This window comes from Boleophthalmus pectinirostris, unplaced genomic scaffold (genome assembly GCF_026225935.1).
Source record: "Boleophthalmus pectinirostris isolate CB_2022bp ecotype Guang Dong unplaced genomic scaffold, ASM2622593v1 HiC_scaffold_3, whole genome shotgun sequence".
Classification (NCBI taxonomy): Eukaryota; Metazoa; Chordata; class Actinopteri; order Gobiiformes; family Gobiidae; genus Boleophthalmus; species Boleophthalmus pectinirostris.
Window position 1 is genome coordinate 39,076,510 of NW_026571299.1, and position 19,813 is coordinate 39,096,322.

The 19,813-nt window shown below is 37.7% G+C and overlaps 1 protein-coding gene across 1 annotated transcript in view; it reads right to left on the reverse strand.

Moving 5' to 3' along the window:
- The window catches only part of mmp24 (matrix metallopeptidase 24), a 35,079-nt gene extending 15,546 nt beyond the window's left edge, over positions 1–19,533 (reverse strand). Inside the window, exons 1-5 of the mRNA XM_020936891.2 lie at positions 19,408–19,533; positions 6,825–6,973; positions 6,154–6,270; positions 2,545–2,644; positions 2,244–2,448 (exon numbers count right to left, since the gene is read on the reverse strand). Of these exons, the coding sequence (XP_020792550.2) occupies positions 2,244–2,448; positions 2,545–2,644; positions 6,154–6,270; positions 6,825–6,973; positions 19,408–19,533 (697 nt within the window). The remainder of the gene's footprint in view (positions 1–2,243; positions 2,449–2,544; positions 2,645–6,153; positions 6,271–6,824; positions 6,974–19,407) is intronic.
- Positions 19,534–19,813: the final 280 nt, after the last annotated feature.

A 19,813-nucleotide genomic window follows, 5' to 3' on the forward strand; every position in this document is an offset into this window, starting at 1 on the left:
ATTACAGCAATGATATATAATAAATATGACAGCTGTGAGAGAACAGTTGAATGTGTGAATTTGAGCCCAATTAAAAATATCAGCTACAGAGCAGGTAATTGCATTTACTAAATATTGTGCCCAATGGCTGTGTAATTTCCAAATGGAATCGATGCTTTAAGTAACAACACTACAAAAAAGACATTTACTCAAGGATATAAACAGAGTTTTTTAGAACTGCATTTAATTTTCAGCATATACCTGCACTTAGGTTCAGGAACCACCTTCAATACAATGTGTTACATGAAAGCAGGCTATAGTCCTCCCATCTCTTGTGAGGTATTAAAGGCTTTTTTTAGCTTCAGAATCTGCAGACTTAACTATCAGAGTGCACAAACATGATGTGTATGATAAGTGACACTTGACAAAACTAGAGGCCTGGATTTAAAACCAGGCTTTGGTAGAAAGGAGTGAGCTTAGAAGACTTCAAATCTGCAGCTTCAAAAAGTTCACACTTGATAAATTGGAAGTGGTCAAATCCACCTGTCAATCAGCAAGAACTAGACAGAGACTGGCCAATAGGAATTTGGGGAAGAGTGTATGAGACACAGAGCTGCATTAAACAAAAAAGCACTGAGTCACCAAAACAACATACTGTCACAGGGACCAGATCAGATTTCTTTTGCCTAGTTCAGAGCTAATTTATTCACTCTTAGTTGAGTTTATTTCCGGTTCTATTTATTACCATGGCATTATAAGGCATTCCAAATATTGCTGGCTTCACAGTATAATCATTTCGGTTTATTGCAACTTCACAAATGTTTGTAAATTGTAGATGTCAAAGCAAAGTTAGACTGTCCTAGTTTGTCTGACACCTTCCTGTAGCCGCCGCTTTTAGAAGTCTGTCTTCCTATCATGTCTCTAATCTTTCAATTACTCCGAGCGTGTGTGTGTCTGGAAGTGTGTGCAGGGATTTGGAGATAAAGAGACATTGCAAAGTGCCTGCATACACACACAAGCAATACTCACACACACTAGAGGCATAAATCATTAATTTATAGATAAGTCTCCATTGTATATATATTGACCAATTAGCAATTAAACATGGAGAGAAGATGAAAATACATGTACTGTATAATTTATGGCACTCCACAGGGCTCTTATCATCTTTGATATATATTTAGAAATAGGTCCTGTGGAAATAATTTGTTATATAAGGACAGTGCAGCATGGGGCAAGGCGGCTATAGGTGCTCTTTTGTCTCAGCTAATTGTTTCTGTCTAATCTCTCTAAGCAGACTCCTCTCCTGCTCCATCACTGTCCCTCTGCTTTCTCTCTATCACACATTCGTTTGTCAAAGGGAGCCAATCTGGCACCAGCCATTTGTCAAACTTAGTGCAAGAGAGAAAGGAAAACCACAAAGTCAAGTGGCATCTCAGACTCATTTTTTCTTCACAAGACTAAACAGAGCTCACAAAAACTCACATTTGGATATTATGAAAAAAGTTGATGAGATGGTGATTAATGTTAGTTGTATGCCTGTCATGATAACACATTTCAACTGTGGTGTATTGCTGAAGTTGACTTGCTGACTTTAGTTGTTGGATTATATATAATGTATGTTCAGTGTAGGGAAGAATGCTGAATGTACCAAATAATGTCCGAATAATTTTCCTTGTGGTCCAATAATGTTTGTCTAAGTCTAAGTATAATGTACTAAATCATACTTAATTCTGAATATTTTTAAATGAAAGAAACACTTTCTGTTGGTGGCGCATCATCTGCATGATTCCATGGAAACAGAAAGTTAGAATCATGGAACATTCTTTATGGAGATAAATACTTTTTATGTCATACTGTGGAATATTACAGCAAATGAAACAACATTTCCATAGAGCCATGCAGGAGGAAGCCCACTGCCAGGCCAAGAAAGAGTCAGTTTTATGGAGATGCAAAGCAATACTTTAATTCTAATATATTTTCACAAAAAATCTTATGCAGTGAGGCTTGAATTGGGATTACATTATAGTGTAAAAACACTACAGACAGCTTTGTGTTTGTTACACCATATGTAAAACATTACTTGTATAATTGCAGTTTTATTTGACAAGTATCAAAGCTGTGGTTTGCAGTATTCACAAACAAGTGAGGGTCAAAGAGTTAGTCGGCCTGGAGTATCGAACGGTGGACCTAAGAGGTGTGTTTGTTAGTTCTGGTTGAAGCCTCCTGACAGTGTGCGCTCTGATGCAGAACAAGTGTCCTACCATCGTGGTTGGCATTCCCCAGAGTCCAGGGCTCGTCCGAGTCAAAGTGCGTGTCTCCTCCGATTCCAGCGCCAGGGAAGTAGGCATGAGCCAAGAACCCCCCCTCACCATCAAACGGAGAGCTGTCACCATGGAAACCAGAGGCAAAGAAGATCATGATGTCAGCTTCTTTGCCCTCATTTTTGATCTCTGAATAGGGCACTTCCTGTAAGACATGTCCACAAAGCCCAGGGGTCAAAGGTGAAGAGAAATAGATACGCTCTGTTGCATGTTTGAAATGGCAAGAGAGAGAGAGAGAGACCTGGAAGGAGAGTGGCGTGACAGCCTGCCACACGTTGAAGGCTTGTCGGATGGCTCTCTGCGTGTCCTTCTCCCCCACTTTAGGGGTGAAGTTCGATATGCTACAGAAAGGAAAGATGAGCGTATTAGTCCATGAACACAATAGGTAGAATTAAAGGATATAAAACTGGCAACATTTGGTGCAAGCCTTTTTAGTTTTTTATGTTTATATTGTGTATAAAGAGGATTTAGAAGCCTTCCACTGTAACCACATTCACTCTTTTTCTGTTGTTATTGCAGTTGTTTTTTCTTTAGTACTAAACAAGGAATAATGATAATAAAAGAAACGAATGTAACTGTGCCAACTAGTCGAAAGTTTTTAAGAGTGAATAAGTGTCACCACTCTTCAGTTCAGAGTTGAATTATTTTACTTAAAAATTTACTTAACAACACCCTGAAGGTGTCTTGCCTCTTTTTTATTCAAATGTTTATCATTTCAAAAGACAAAAACAACAAAACAAAAAATAAAACAGTGAGGACAAAAACTCAAAAAGGAATATTTTAACACAAAGAATTCAAAGAATTTGAGATAAACACCAAGGCTATGCCGTGTCTTCCCACTTAAATTATATTCAAATCAACTCCTAACCTATTAACTTTGCAGTATTCCATTATCCACTCATTATGCAGTAACCTTGTGTTGGCCAAAGGGAAAGGAGTGGGCCAGTTTCAGTGCATTGCATACAGCTTCAAGAAGAGGAACAAGGCTTATCATGGAGTAATTGCAGTGGAGAAGTCTTCCATATCTTTACAATGAGGTGAACATCATTATGTGTCATCAAGCTTTTCACTTTCATATGGTCTCATGAAAACTCTTTGAACCCAAGATATAACTTTGAGAAAAACGGCAGCAGACTACATAAAAGAAAAGACAGAGTACAGCATTCACCATAGTTCTCAGGTTTTTATTACCTCTGCCACTTAAAAGAAGCTGTGAACTGATACTAATAGTGATGAACAACAATCAATAGGAGCCATGGCTATTAAATGGAAGGAACAGTTTGTCATATTTTTGGGTTTATTTGGGTAAAAGTTAAATGGCACATTATACTGTAGCTTTAAATATGATCCTCATCATAAAACACAAAAAATCCTTGTGTTAGAAAATGTGTTATATCTTCACACTATATTTATATTTATGATAGACATCATCTTAAAGTGACATATGTCTCATTTCCAGAAAAAAAATACATCTCTTCCTGGCCTGAAGAGATTCAGTCCAGTTAACTCATCCTAAACAGACTAAACTCTGTATTAGTAAAACTCTCCCTTCCCCTTGGTGTATAAAAGCCTTCAGCTCCCATTGTTCATTAGAGATTTTTTGGATCTCCGATTAGAAATGGTGTTTCCTTTGTCTTTTCCCTTGGCCAAGTAAATTAAACTGTCTACTTTATCATGTTGACTCTTGAGTTTCAATTTATTACAAATTTTCTATCAGTGAGTATGACTTACACTTGACCCTATGAATAACTTTAATATCCAGCAAAAACAATAATCCTTGTAGAAGTGAAGGTCTGATGTTGCTTAGTGGGCAGAAAATATTTCCAGTGGGCCAGTTAAGCGTTTCTGATTTCTCCTCTGCACCATATTCCTGTCCTGGGGCACCAGAGGAAATTCTCATTTAAAGATGCACGCTTGCATAATCCTGCAGCTTCAGCAGTAGCAGTAGCGTGCGATCATTCGAAGTGAGCAGGAGCCTACAACTCCTCTGTGCTCCTCTTCAACACCTTAAGCGTTGAGTCCGAGGCACTAAAGACAGTTAGAAGTGCCCTCAGTGGCCCCCAACAGGCTGAGGTCAAGTTAAACATGAATCTCCCTGCTGTTCACAACACAGTCTATCCCAAGACAAGAGAGACTGTTGAAAGTGTGAAAGAATGGGGCTAGCTACAGAGAACAAAATTTAATAAAAAAAAAACAGCATAGTTCCCTGGGAGTGTTTAACAATAAAATAAAAAGTGATATCTCATTAGGGCTGCAATGAATTCCATAAGTTCCAATGAGTTCCAGATTAAGTTTTTACATTTTGTCAATGATATGCTTTAAATTGGTGTTTTAAATAAAGGCATCTACATCCAATCCTCTGTCAGTAAAAGCATGTTCGCTTGAAGAAGAGTTCAGATTTTATATTAAGTATTTATTGGAAATTATTAAAAGTCTGTATTTTTTTGTTCAAGGAATAGAGGCTGAAAGCCATTTGTGTTTACAAAACATGAAAAAACACAAGCTACAGCAGTTTACATTGTTATTATCAAGCCTTCAATTCAACATAGTGTTAAGTGAGGTGAGTTTGCTTTGGATCATTTTGAATTCATACAGAGAGAAGGCAACTTTAGAACCATCTATTATAAAACATAATTGCTGTTGTGGAATTTTGCATCCCCTGCATAGTGTTAGCAGGGACACCTCCAGTTCATTGTTGACATTTCTGTGGTTAGCTATGGCATTATCTAACTGTTACTCAATTTGTCCTTCTTTAACATTATCAATTTCCTTGGTCAACTCATGTCATAAAATCAGTGTTATGCACTTTTTATCTCAGTCAGCTTGTCTCTAAGCTGTTCTTCTTAGTTCCTATTTAAACCTCCTTGTGTGGAAGCATAGTCAGGCTTGAATAGTCAACACTAATGTGTAGTGTTGACTATTCAAACTCACCAGGTCCCAGACTGATGGTACATAAACTGCCTCAGACATTCAAAGTCTCCTGCCTCTGTACAACTTTAGGACACGTTAGGACAACACTTACGTACCCTAACAATTTCCAGAAGGGCTTGATGCGATTTGTCATATTTGGGGAGCCATGGGAATCAACAGATAAAATAAGGCTCATTTCAATGTACAGTTGGCTGCATTGCCCCTATCTTCAAAACATATGCCCTGACTCAGGACTGATGTTACTTTGAAGACAAGCTGGCTAAAAGGAGTAAAGATGTTAAATATGATTAGGCCTATGCATGTGACAGCTGATAGCAGATGTAACATTATAGCTGCAGTAAAGAGACATTCACATACAGAGGGAAGAGGAGAGGTGTATGCCCAATGGGTTATGTAAATAAGAAAAAAGAGAAGAAGGCAGGGAGCGCTGGGACGCTTTCACTGTCCCGTGAGCATTCTGGAAATTTACATTAAACCAGCAAACCTTATTGAGGGATTGTATGGACAGGAGAAAATGGGACCAAATTATATTACTATGTGTAAGTAAATTACAGACACCAGTAATAATTTAAGCAGTGTCCACTCCACTTTTTAATCCTTATCTTTAATATTTTTAGATTTTATCTAAAATTGGGGATTTAATTCTGAACTTTACCTAAACATTTGGTGAGTACAGAATAGCTGTACATAACCAATAGGGGCATGGTTTGGGGTAATCCTTTGATCTGCATGCTACAGTGTTCAAAACCACAGGCTCTGCATCAGGTTCTGAGCCAAGACCATGTTTTGTTTGAGAAAGAAACAGAGCTGGAGAGAATAGAGGAAGAAACCAGGAAGTGCACAAGCTCAACTACAACTCAAGTATCAATGGACGCACAATATCTGTGTTTGCAAATTAAGATTTGAGCTTAGCCTATACCTGTATGAGATCTTCTTGTCCCTCCACTTCTGCCCCGTCAGAGCGTAGCGTTTATTTCGCTGCTTGCGACTTTGATGAGGGTGGTCTGGGACTCCACAGCGTGGCCTCCTCATCCACCTGGACACAGCCCCAACAATTTTCTATGTTCTAATGTTTCCTCATCAAAACACATACCCAGAGTTGTGTTTCGTTTAGTTCATACAATTAACACACAAACCCTGCAAATTTAGACTGAGTATTTTGAGCTTTGGAGATGTAGGCAGATAACGGGTTATGTGAATGAAAAAAGCACAACTCCAGGTATATTTTTTGAGAAAGTAACAACATTATAACAGGGCTTAAAGCACACATGAGTCAGTTTTGTATAATGTAGGACCTTTAAATTAAATGTTTAATCTAAGGTTTAAAATGTGAAAGGATTGTAAAAATATCACAATAAATGACACAAATATACTATATAAAGATTAAAAGTTTGTTTGAACCATTCTCTTTTTGCAGCATTTTGAGGTTATTATAACACAATAAACCCAATATTAAAATTTTGGATACCTTTAAAACACCATTCTCAAAATTATCAATAATTTGAAATGTATTGCCCACCTTTTGTTCATTCATTCATTCTATCATTTTAAAATCATTCATCATTCATCATCATCAGTATGTGGACTCACTCTATAGTCCTTTCATCCAGGACCCCAGTCACTGGAATGCCATAGAAACGCTGCATGGCCGCCACAGCAGACTGCATGGCCTTTTCCTGACGCAGGTCTGAGGTGCGCACGTCGTGAGGCAGCAGGTACCCATAAGTCTTCAACCAAGTCTGAAAACACATACACAAAACAATATTAAGTCACATAAAAAGAAACGCTAACTTATGCATAATGAAAGAATAGCTGATAACACCATTATGTTAGGCAGTTTAAGATGATTCTTCTGATTCACCCCCGCATTTAACCATGTTTGAGACTGGCATAAATGAGAATCAAAAGGCAACTAAAGGAGGAGATAAAATACTAAACCAAAGGTGGGTAGTTACATTTATTCTCAGAGTAGTTTTCAGACACTGTGTTTTATTTCTACTTGAGTAATATATTTCATTGTAACAGTACTAAGTGTACTAGTGTAAGTTTTTGTTACTCTCCCCAATGTGAGTAAGTTTACAAGTGACAAAAGCTTTATCATGTTTGTCAACTGTATGACTGAACACTGGGTGTTTCTTGCATCACTGCTTAAATATTTGTCCATCTACATGAAATATATTATTTTGAAGTAACAGTGCTCTTACTTGAGCAAACTTTTTACTCTCAACTCTGCTCACTGATAAACTTTGTAATGAAAAATCTAAATGTATTATTTTTCCTAAGTCAATGAAAGCAGCCTTCCGCAGATAATTAAGTTAAGTTGTTTTTTTCAGCGGACTGAACTCTTCTTATCTGTTTAATATGACATAACAGTAGTGTAACCTCCAGAGAAGTGCTAGGAGATGATAGAGGAAAGTGGTTAAAAGATAAAACAGAACCAGCGGAGCCAGAGGAGGTGTGTGGACATTACGAGGGGGAGGGGAGAGCCGCTCTACATGGGCTCATTAATATTTCAGAGTGTGCTCCTGTGCTTGTGTGTATGAGGGCAAACAGCATGACCAGGACTGGGGGACCACAGCAACCAGGCCTTTACCAAAACAAGAGCAGCTAATGCAGGCTAATACATAATGATAATAATACCTTAAAGAGCCTATATTATGCAATTTTACTCTTGTGAATTTTAAGCCATGTTAGAACATTGTTACCTCCTCAGATACATACCTAGAGTAGTGTTTTGTTTCATTCACATGTGTTTGAGTAACCTTTTTAATTAGTCTACATGTTTAAATCATCAAAGCTCAAAATGCTGTGTTCCACCTTGTGATGTCATGTACTGATAGCTTTCAAGTACTTTTTACCTTTTGTTTTGCAGAGACTGGCAATCCAAGGTCTGAAATCATGCAATGATTCTAATGTGTATGGGGTTTAAAAGCACACTGGAGCACTTCCTGTATTACCACATGACATCACAAGGTGGAACAGAGTGTTTTCTGTTTGAGAGAGGAACAGCCTAAATATGCAGGATTTGTGTGCCAAACATGTCTGAATAAAACAAAACACAACTCCAGGTATGTTTTTGATCTGGAAACAACATTATAACATAAATCACAAAATGGCACAATATGGGCCCTTTAATTTATGCAGCACTTTTAAAAACAAAGTTACAATTTGCTTCACACAATTCATTATGACATGTGGTTAAAATACTTGCCATCATTTAATAAAACACCATTTGGAATTACTCAAAATCTAAATAGGGCAACATAATAAATATTTCAATGAAATAGATTCATTATTTGGTTTATTACTGGGAGAGTAGTGTGAAGCCAAAGCCAACTAACAAGCAAGTATTCATGAGACTTGTTGACCCATATAGGAAGGAAGAAAATCATTCAGATTCCCATGTGTGTTGTGGCTGGAGTACATACACCTGCATCAAGATACACGATCCTATATACTTGTGCATACTAAATTATGTTTGCTTGTGCTCAGTCAGTAACAAGGTAAATCATTTTAACATATTCCTATGAACATGCACATATCAGCTACACATATTAAGGCTGTGCTTCTAATCTGCTTTCATTGTAACAGTCCATACAAACTGAATCACAGTTGCTGTCTCTGTAAGATCCAATTAAAACTCATATGTCTGCAGTGATGACAACCGTGCTGCTCTGTGACAAGACAACATAACTCTCCTCCTTGTAATTGAATGATGCTTTATCCAGACGCAAATAAAAACACACTGAGCCCCAGGACAGAATCCAATGATATTTATCTCCACAGTTGTCTGGCCTGTTGGATTGTGATGTTGTAATAAAAAAAAAATTTATTCACCCTTGTTCCAAAACTCTTTTATACACTGTTCTATGTTAGATATAGAATAAGACAAACATCAACCAAAAACAGACAGATTTTAACAGAAACTTTTGGTGTGAAAACTACTCTCATGTAAATTTATAACTAATATTAAGCAATTTGTGTGTGTTATTATATGTGTTTATGTATGTGTGGATCTATGTAAGGTTGATTGGTTATCTCTCACCCTGATTTCTTGCCTGTACTTGCCTCTGAATGTCCTGCCTGCTGCCTTAGGGAAAATAAGTAAAATATGGGTAAAATTTGGGAAAAATAAGTAAATAGGGATAGGATAGGATAAAATGTTCCCAAATTTTACTTATTTTTCCCAAAATAAGGCAAATAAGGCTTGGATGCATACTGTATCCTTAAGGCACTTGGTTGACACAAACAAAACATTTGCCTGTGATGGAGAGTTAAGGTTGATAGCCACTATGCCAAAAAATGCAAATATGTGCCTGGAACTATAATTTCAGTGTCAGCAAACAAAAAAGCTCAACTGAAAGAAGAGCATTTTGTCACTGTGGCAAGAACAGGGGAGTCTGTTGTTTGATGACAACTCACTGAAATCTTTCTCATCTTTCCTCGCTCATTAGTAAATGTTAGAACTAGACACATGTCTTAATGCATTGAAGTTATTTTGGGTAGGCCTGCAGCCAGGATGTCACTGTTTCATCAAATAGCATCACACAATGAATGCTTCAGTTTACATCTTCACACCTAGATTTTTAGATTTTGTCCTGTGTATGCTTTTGTTAACCCACAAGGGTATCACAAATCAGGCTACACTTTTCAAACCCAAATAATAGTCTTGCATTAAGGAACATTTCAGGAGTAAAACCTATAAAGCAAAAGCAACTACTACATATACATTTATCAATGCAGCATGCACTGGAGCCGAGTGTGAAGCAGCTGGGATGAGAATCAAGTCCTCCAAATCCGAGGCCATGTTCTCGATCGGAAAAAGGTGGCATGTCCTCTCCAGATTGGTGGAGAGTCCTTGCCTCAATTGGAGGAGTTCAAGTATCTCAGGGCCTTTTTAATGAGTGAGGGGAGGATGGAGCGTGAGATTGACAGGCAGATCAGTGCAGTGTCTGTAGTGATGCAGTTGCTGTATCGGACCGTTGTGGTGAAGAGGGAGCTGAGCCGATAGGCAAATCTCTCGATTTACTGGTCAAACTACATTCCTACTCGCACCTATGGTCATGAGCTTTGGGTACTGACCGAAAGGACAAGGTCCCGCATACAAGCGGTCGAAATACGTTTCCTCCGCAGGGTGGCTGGGCATTCATTTAGAAATAGGGTGAGGAGCTCAGTCACATGGGAGGAGCTCGGAGTAGAGCCACTGCTCCTCTACATCGAGAGGAGCCAGCTAAGGTGACTAGGGCATCTGTTCCGGATGCCTCCTGGGCACCTCCCTTGGGAGATGTTCTGGGCATGTACCACCAGGAGGAGGCCCCGGGGATGACCCAGGACACACAGGAGGGACTATGTCTCTCGACTGGCCTGGGAACGCCCCCGGAGGAGCTGGCAGAAGTGTCTGGGATGTAGGAAGTCTAAGAGTTCCTGGTGCCCTGTGCCCTACCCGAATAAAGTGGAAGAACATGGATGGATGGACATTTATGAATGGCCAAGACTGAGATAGGAGAAATATGTAGTAATAGTAGAGAGAAATGTAAACAACATATGCTTCATTGCTATAATTCTTTGGTTTCCTAGGCGTGTGTGACCACATTTGAATAAATATAACAGGGTGGACCACTGATGGAAGTTGGCAAACCTAAACTATACTGACAAAGATTACTGGACAAAATCACAACCGATCATTCCTCCCTGGCTGTACCTTTCACATTTGTAAAACTCAAGTCACCTCACAAGGAAGACAGAGATTTCAGAGATTCCCCATTGATGAGGAAATTATTATTAAAATGAAGTGAAGTTTGATAATGAAGTTATGTTTGCTAATAGTGATTATTTTACCACCAAAACGTCTGAACTCCAAAGAAAGAGATTTACATTGAAATGCAGTCAGAACACGTCCAAAGCCTCAATTTAAGTATCCAGGTTCTCATAGCATCTGTTGTTGTTAGGTCTTTTTCCATGTTTTGTGCTTTCTTCATGACATTAAATACATAATGAAAAAAAAAGGTATTGAGTAAGCTGATTGTAGGTGGATCCCCAATCCAAAAGGTACGTCTGGTTTGTGGCATTTGGATGTGACTGACAGGACTAAATCTATGTGTGTGGGTGTGCTAACACTTCTTCTGGTTTGTTCAAGATCATGTTTAGTCCTAATGTTAACTTGGTTTGATCTTGTTCTAGATTTAGTCCTGGTCTAGTCCAGGGTATTTTCAGGTTTAGTCCCAGTTTAGTCCCAGCTTAAATGTGATGAGCATGAACCCATCTTAAGAACAGTTGTGGGTTTGGAAGTGGGATTCTGCTCTTTAGATTCAAACCAGTATATTTCAGCAAATGGTTGTTCTTTTGGCTACCACCCTGTCTTACTCATGGTTGTCACATCAAATCAATGGCAAAGTGAGTTGGTAGGTTTTGGTTGGATGTAGTTTTTAGTAGGAAATAGATGCCAATGTTATTGAATAGATAAAGCACGGGTACAATTCAGCATTTCAGATTTTTTTTTATTTTTTATCAATGAGCAAACAGTTAATCCAGTGATCCACAACCCAACTGTAATACATCATTTCAAGTGTGAAGGTGAAGGTCCTCATGGTAGAACAAAATGCTCAAGCAGTACACAAAACTAGAACTTCCTTTAACTGAAGACATACTGTAAATATACCATAAAACTCTTCTAGATGGATGAATAATTCACTGAGGTAACCCCCAACAGAAGAAGGGGGCTTTCACGATGATGACTAATAATTTATTAATGTCCAACTGGTCCAGGGATAGCACAACAAACTGGACTTCAATATCAATGTACTCATTTGTCCAGGAGAGGTCCACAATAGAAAAGGTAAGGCAATCATCTAAAAATGTTTTTTTAAATTAAGATGTTTCGCTTTCTCCAGGACAGTACTAATTTTAGCTCCTCACACCAATACTTTTAGACTGATAATGACTTCTAGATTACAGTTAAAATGATGTGATTATGTAAAAATAAATAAATTAAATAGTTCAGACAACCACCTTTGATTAGGGATGCACTGATCAAGCTTTTTCAGTTCTCATACCAGTTCTGATACTACAGCTTTAAGTATCTGCTGATATCTAATTTTCAACCAATAACAGTGTAGAGACTGAAATATTATGAAACTTTCTAAGCAAACTACTACTAGGAAAAAGTGTTATTACATCAATTTCTATGTCCAAATATCAGCAGAACCGATATTTGGAAGGTGATATATGATCCAGCCAATATGACAGGAACAGCACCATTAACCGATAGCAGATACCACAAACTAAACTCCTATTTTTCTGATCAGAACTAAATGGTCAATATAAAGCTAAATGTGGGTAACATATCAAGGAATTATACTTTAATATTGCAGTTGGGAACACTGAGCAACCACTATTTTAGAGCATGTAACCCAGTGTGTGGTGAGTGGCTTTGTAAGGGCGCAGGTGGGACAGATGGGTGCAGCTATGAGCTCATGTCTGGAGTATCACATAACACAATGACCACAAATCAGAACAACAGTGAAACACACACATCTGAATCATGTACTGGACACACGATCAATGACTTCCAGGATGAGAAGAGAGGCATACCACCAGATTGGGTTAGTCAATTCAGCAACACAATTTATGCTAAAATTAAGACCTATAGAATGAATGAAAGGTCAATGACCCACCTGCTGTGAAGAAATATTGACTGAGACATGATAGGCTGGTCAAGTAAGCAGTTTTGGGCTAAAAAACGGGGATATGGTCATTGCCACACATGGAAAACCAAAGTTCTGTCTAAATCTATGATCTGATTCCAGGTTAAACTAACGCAGAAGCTCTGAGCAGCCTGTAACCCGACCCCTGTCCATTACTAGTGGTCGCAGAGATGCAGACTGGAAAACACGTCTATGGTCCTGTTTCCACATTACATCATCACCTCAGAGACTGCAATACATTCACTATCATTGTGCTGGCTCAATGTAGTCTTAGTAGAAGGCAAACATAATAACAAAAAGGTGTCTTTAACCAGACAAAAAATGTATTTAAAATTTTCATTGTTTACATAAAACAAATTGATTACAAATAAACTGTTCAAACAAATAAACAGAAAATAAGTAAATGAAATCAAACATCCACATGCACCCAGCTGCAGATAAGTCTCTCCCCTGATTGACAAAACCTGCTTGCTTTTATACCTTCCAGCTGGAAGTACATCCCCCCCAGGTAAGTACCATTCCTTAAATAGGGAAGAATCTTTTCCTTTACAGGAAACTTTTAAAAATCTACACTTTTGTTAAACAAGGGGCCCAAGTCCCCTTAAACAGTGTGTTGAAAATAAACTATATAAACCAAATACACAAAACAATGTAAGAAAACAGAACTTAAACCACCTCCACATGGTCTGGCCCAAAACCTTCCCCAGAGGCTATATATACAGCCGTTCTAGGGAACACTTCCTCTTTTGTCTCCAGACAATGTGGAGAAATAGGTAAGTAAATTAACAATGTATTATGTGATAATTAAAGAAAAGAACCCAGAATTATATTTCTACCTGTTTAGTTGGATATCAACAAATTAACAAGTGTGTGAAATTAAATGAATGCTTGTTTAATGTGACAAAGGCTCACTCTGTCACAGTCATCCCACATACATCAACCCATTTTGGTTCAACGATATCAACTGGTAGAATCAGTCAAATGACTCAAATGTTAACCAGAAACCAAATGTTCCATATTTCACCCAATCATAACTAATAAGTGTAATAAGTGAAAATGTAGCATAATTAAATGCTGAAGGTCTTGGGTAAATCATTTATCACCAAATATTGAACTCACAAAGATGCAAAACACTTAGGTTTGCTAATTCACTTTATTTGTTTTTGTGAATGGATGTTTTTATATACATATAATATTTATAATAGCAGCAAATCAGGAGTTCCCCGTCTTCACAGCCACCACAAACTGCTCATCTGTGCAGCCTCATTTAGCCTCTAATACTCGGATATAATGTGGAGTTCACAACAGTGATTCTCTTAGTAGGAGAAGCAAATCCCAAAAAGTTTTTTTGTGCATTAAAGAGCCCATATTACACTATTTTCCGCTCTGTTATAATGTTTCCACATAAAAAAAAACATACCCAGAGTTGTTTTGTTTCATTCGCACATGTTTAACACATGCATATTTAGGTTGTGTTCTTCTCTCAAACAGGAAACACCGGAAATACAGAAGTGCTCTACAGTGTTTTTAAACTCCATATGCCTTCTCTAGAATAATGTCAGCCCTGGAATTGCCAGTCTTTACAGAACAAAAGGTAAATGGTAGCCGTTAATTTCAAAACTACCACTACATGACATCACAAGGAGGAACAGAGTGTTTTGACCTTCGAGGATGTAGACAACCAAATAATGCAGAATTACTCAAACATGTGTGAATAAAACAAAACACAACTGTGTGTATGTTTTCAATGGGATAACAGCACAGTGTCCTAAAGTTAAACATACAAGAAATTAATGAAAAGGAGCAGGACGAAGAGTAATCTTATGTCCCCTTTCCATTCAATACTTTTTAATATTTGTGTACTTCAACACTGTTACTTTAAAACAAACAAGTATTTCAACTTTACATAAAATCAAGATGGCAGTATCATGACTCTCATAATCCATCCTCTGTCAGTAACATCGGCATTTATCTCCATCAGCTGCACTCTGCAGTCAAACCTGTCACTGCCTTCAATGTCACCAATGCAGAAGATCCACAGCCAAAATTTCAGCACAATTTACACAAGCATAGTCATTCATTCATATTCATATATTAATTTCTCTGAAACTTGAAATTTTAGTTCAACAAAATAAAGGTGTTTTCTGATATATTTATAAATAAATGTACTAATGTTTTGTATTTATTATAATATATGTGTACATTAGAAAAGTTTTGGCCTAGGCTTCCATAACAGGAATTCCCTAGTGTGACGCCATGATTTCCAACCAAAAAAATTGAAAATAAAAAAATGTATAAATTATTAACCCTCTCAGGCTCAAATAAATTTTTAGTATTAGGAAAAATCTGATATTTGGGGAAAATTATAATATGGGGTAGTACTATACAATCCTGACTTTTTTATCCTTTGTGAACAAAAAAAGTATTTTGCACTTCTGGCAGGCCGTTTGCGTGGAGCCATTCTTGCACAGTATGCATCGTCCACGTTTATCAGCATGGAAGGGAGAAAAGGCTCCTGAGTAAAAAAAAAAGCTCATAAAATATGGATGTGGAGTAAGTAGGTAATTGGAATTTAGCTGTTGCAAATCTGCAACGCCTGCCTGGAGAGGGTTAACAATAATTTCCTAATTGGAAAAAAGGGGTTTTGTAAAATCTTAAATTATCAGTGTTTTAGTGAAATTGGTAGTTCAAACTGTCATAAGGACTATAAGAAATATAGCTGGCATACGAAGCCCAGACTATATTAAGACTTGTGATGGGTTTGCCTAAACGGAACACTACAGAACAACTTACCAAAAAAAAAAGTACAGTATTTGGTACAGTAGCTATTATTAGTCAAGAACCTGGACTCATGTTGTGCAGGGGGCTTTGTTTCCTCCAAAAATAGAAGCCAGAGATTCATCTTGTTTGTAACACAGGGAAGACGGGCACAGAAGGAAGCACAGAAGGAACATCCAATAAACAACATGTATCTATTAAAGGGATGATGACATTATTGCAACATGTCGAGCTTAATAAAAGATCAGAGAGATATACAAGGGAAGCTGTATGTCGCATAAGCTGGCTACATATAAAACAGGTTCATATTAGTTATTAGTGTAGTACTTATTTCAATAGTTTGCTCTCTTCACTTCTGCACAGCCCTGATTATACATTACACATTTAAAATGTATAGCCATAGCCTGTACATGATGGGTTTTTTTGGGTTTTTTTTCCCTGTCGGTTAAATAAAGTTGCTGTTAAAAGACATCTCAGATCCAAATATGCCATCTGAAAAGCCTGTCAATCTACTGGGTTACACTGAGACCTATTCCCAACATGCATCATTAAGAGGTAACTAAAGTGATCTTTTACTTCTGAGAGTTCACATTTTACTGTGATTGGTTAAATCCAGCTGTCACTCACTCAGAACATGACAGAGACATTAAAAAGAATGGGTGTTGAAAAGTGAATGTAACTGAGTAAGAGCTGTGTTAAATAGAGAAACACTGAATCACAATATGCAGACACTACCAAAATAGAATATTGTCACAGGAATCAGATGACAATGTTTTTGTCAATTCTTATGGGTGCTTTCAAAATGTGAACATTCAGCAGAATCCCTTTATTAAAACATAAATTGAAAATCTAATTGCAGCTGCAAGGCTTTCAGAAAAATCATGTTTAGATATTTTTTTTTCCAAATTAGGAAAAAGGCAAAACGTACTTTCAAATACTTGAAGCTGACTGGACAAAGCTGAGTCTGAACATACATGGCGAGAGTTCACCTGCACACAAGGTAATGTTAGGGCTTCATGATACACAATGACAACCTATTACTCTTATGGGCAATTTAGATTTGCCATTTTGTCATAGAAATGTCAACATCAGGAAAACACAGAAGCTACATTTTGAAGAAATATGTTGCTCATTCCAAAATAAATCAAGTTAAATGCATTATATTTTGGAGACATCTACAGTTATTTTGGAAGTGTCACATAGACTTAAATGGTTTGTCATGTGCATTATGTTGTATAATATTGGGTAGACATATCAGTCCCTCCCAGATATTACTACCTTTCTTTTAAATACACCAACACCATACCAATCTAAACTGCCTTAACTTGGCCTGACCCATATAGTTCAACAAAACATCAAATGACACATGAGTCATGATCAAAACCCCTTTTATTTCTGACGCTTCACACCAAACATCAAGGTCCGTTCCCTCGCACAGGAGCCTGGCTGCTGCCCGGAGCACCCATCATAAAGCTCACATAAAAAGAAGCCAGTCGTGTGTCTGCACATAATCATGTCAGCTGGGCACTGAGCAGCAAGACAACTATCAAACACAAGGCAAAGATACACCTCTAGGTTTTAAGCACTATTATATAAAATAAGATGTATGATGATAGTGTATCATACCATAAATAATTTCCACCTGTCACCAAGCTGTTAAAAATAGACACTCTGATTGATTTTCATGTCTCAATTTATGATTTATGATGAGCACTGCCAACTCCAATGCTTCAGTACAGTTGCTACAAACAGAACACAAAGAAAACACTGGCAATCATTTCTGATTGGCTGGATATGACTTCACAAAAGTAACATCACACGCTTGTATATAGAAATATCGTGGATTAAGGCTAACCGTTCAGGTGCAATAGTCCTCGGAGAAGTCATTCTCAAAAAATATTTTACAAGAGCTGGGACAAATTTCAAGTTTAAATTTCAAGTATAAATGTAATGCCACCTTTACCAAGTCCAATGGCTGCTATTTATGTGCTTGGTAATAAATAAATAAATAATTTCTATAACTTAACAATTATTTTATTTTTAAAAAGTCAAGTCTTCTTTTTTTTATCTATAAAGCAAAGTTTGAGACATATTAAAACATTGTGAAGACAGACATCACAAAAATACAACAAAATTCACATGGCTAATTTTCATAAGGCGATATTTAATTAACATGAATTAATTACACATGTAATGTAGTCTATATAATATGCCATTTTTCAGCTAAGCAGCTATTTATGCTTGCAATCGATCAGTTCTTTGTCAAGGAAATAAGAAAGCTAAAGGCATATTTTAATATTATTTTACCAAATAAAAATGTTTTGTAAAAACAAGAGCCATATGTCTTTGTCTATCTGCAACAGATTACACCCAGACACTTGTTTTGATGTTGTCCAGATCACATGTACAGAGACGTGTCATTTGTTCACATGTGTACTTCTCTACAACATATTTCCCCCGGTGTGACATACTGTCTATGGTAGAGTATCAAATATGACAGTTTCACATGAAAAACATTGCTTTGTGTGCGCGCTGACACTGGTGTCTGTTAGCAGCTGTGCACAGCCACAGGCACTCTCTTTGTCTGAATGAAAGTGTCACTAGCAACAAACATCACTGAATACCACTTCCACTGGTCTAGTAAGACCACTGCCAACACCTTTATCCAATATACGCAAAAGCTTGAACAAAGAATGTGTATAGACATGTTATTATACATGCATAATAGGATACATCAAGTATTTTATCTCAATAAATAAATAAAATATTTGGCTTTGTTCAGAGGTTCACAAACAGGAGGGACATTCACCACTATTTTGGTACATGTTTCCAAATTTGTCTCTTTTCTCAGTGTGCCTCTTCAGATCTCTCCACTGTCTTCCCCTGCTCTAACTCCTGCCATTTCCATCAATTATAGAAGAGCGCTATATTTGGACTGGGTAAAGGGGAGAAGAATGTGCTGCTACTGCTTTGTCGTGCTTACACATAACATAAGGGTAGATTCATTCAGCTCCCAATGCACTCTGCATGCAAATGTGTTGACAACAGAATATGGACATCTCACAATCGATTACTGCCTGACGCCTTCTGGTTCATTTGGAAGGTGGGAATAGTGTTTGGCATTTTTGTAAACAAGCCATGGTTGTTTGCACTTCACTGCAATTTGCATATCACGGGAAAATACAACATTTTTTTTCTTTTCATCTGTAGAAATAGCAAATTACCTAATTGATCCATACATTATGTTTAAAGTTAATTAATGTTTTTATAGTTTGGCCTAAATGCTGTAAAAACACAGTACATTTTAACTCACGTGTTAAAATGGTTAAGGCTATAAATGTAATTAGTATCGTAAACTGACAGAAATAATATTAGCCTGGGCTTATACCAAACAAAAGCTTCACTTTAAAGAGTCCTAATATCCTTTCATTTACTCAGTTCATTGTCTCCTGAATCTGTAATGAACACTTGTCTTCCATTTCTCATTGCAAGGAACGCTGGGTATTACTTTGAGAATAAAAGACGCAAAATAAATAAATAAATAAATAAATAAATAAACAACAGCGGACACCAGGAGTGCAACACACCGCGTGCGCGCTTTCAGAGTCAAAAATAAGAAGAATGGAGGCAGCAATAGGGTGTGATGGGACACTTCTTAATGTGATGTTGTAGTGTGGATGGGAAACGCTCACCTCAACAATAAAAGTCTTCTCTTCTCCGCACACAGAAACCACCCAGAATAAGATGGGAAAGTAGCAGCACAATCCGGGGAGCCCTGTTTTCTTCCAGCGCTTCAGTCCACCTCCGCCCCCCGCCATAGCTACGTCCCCCGTAATCCCCCCACCTCCTCCGCCTCTCTACTCCACCGGGGCTGTCCAGAATCAGCACTTGTTTACGGGAGAAACCAAGTCTTCTTGTTCCGGGACTTGGACTCGCGGCTGCTAGGTGCTCTCATCTCTCCTCCTCTCCTCAGTGCTCACCCGTCCCCGTGTCTGTGTTGTCTCTCACCCGCTCCGTCACTGAGAACGGAAAGAGAGACGCGCGATTGGTTCGCACTTGACACGTTCCCATTGCGCACGCTCGTAAAGGTACAGCAGG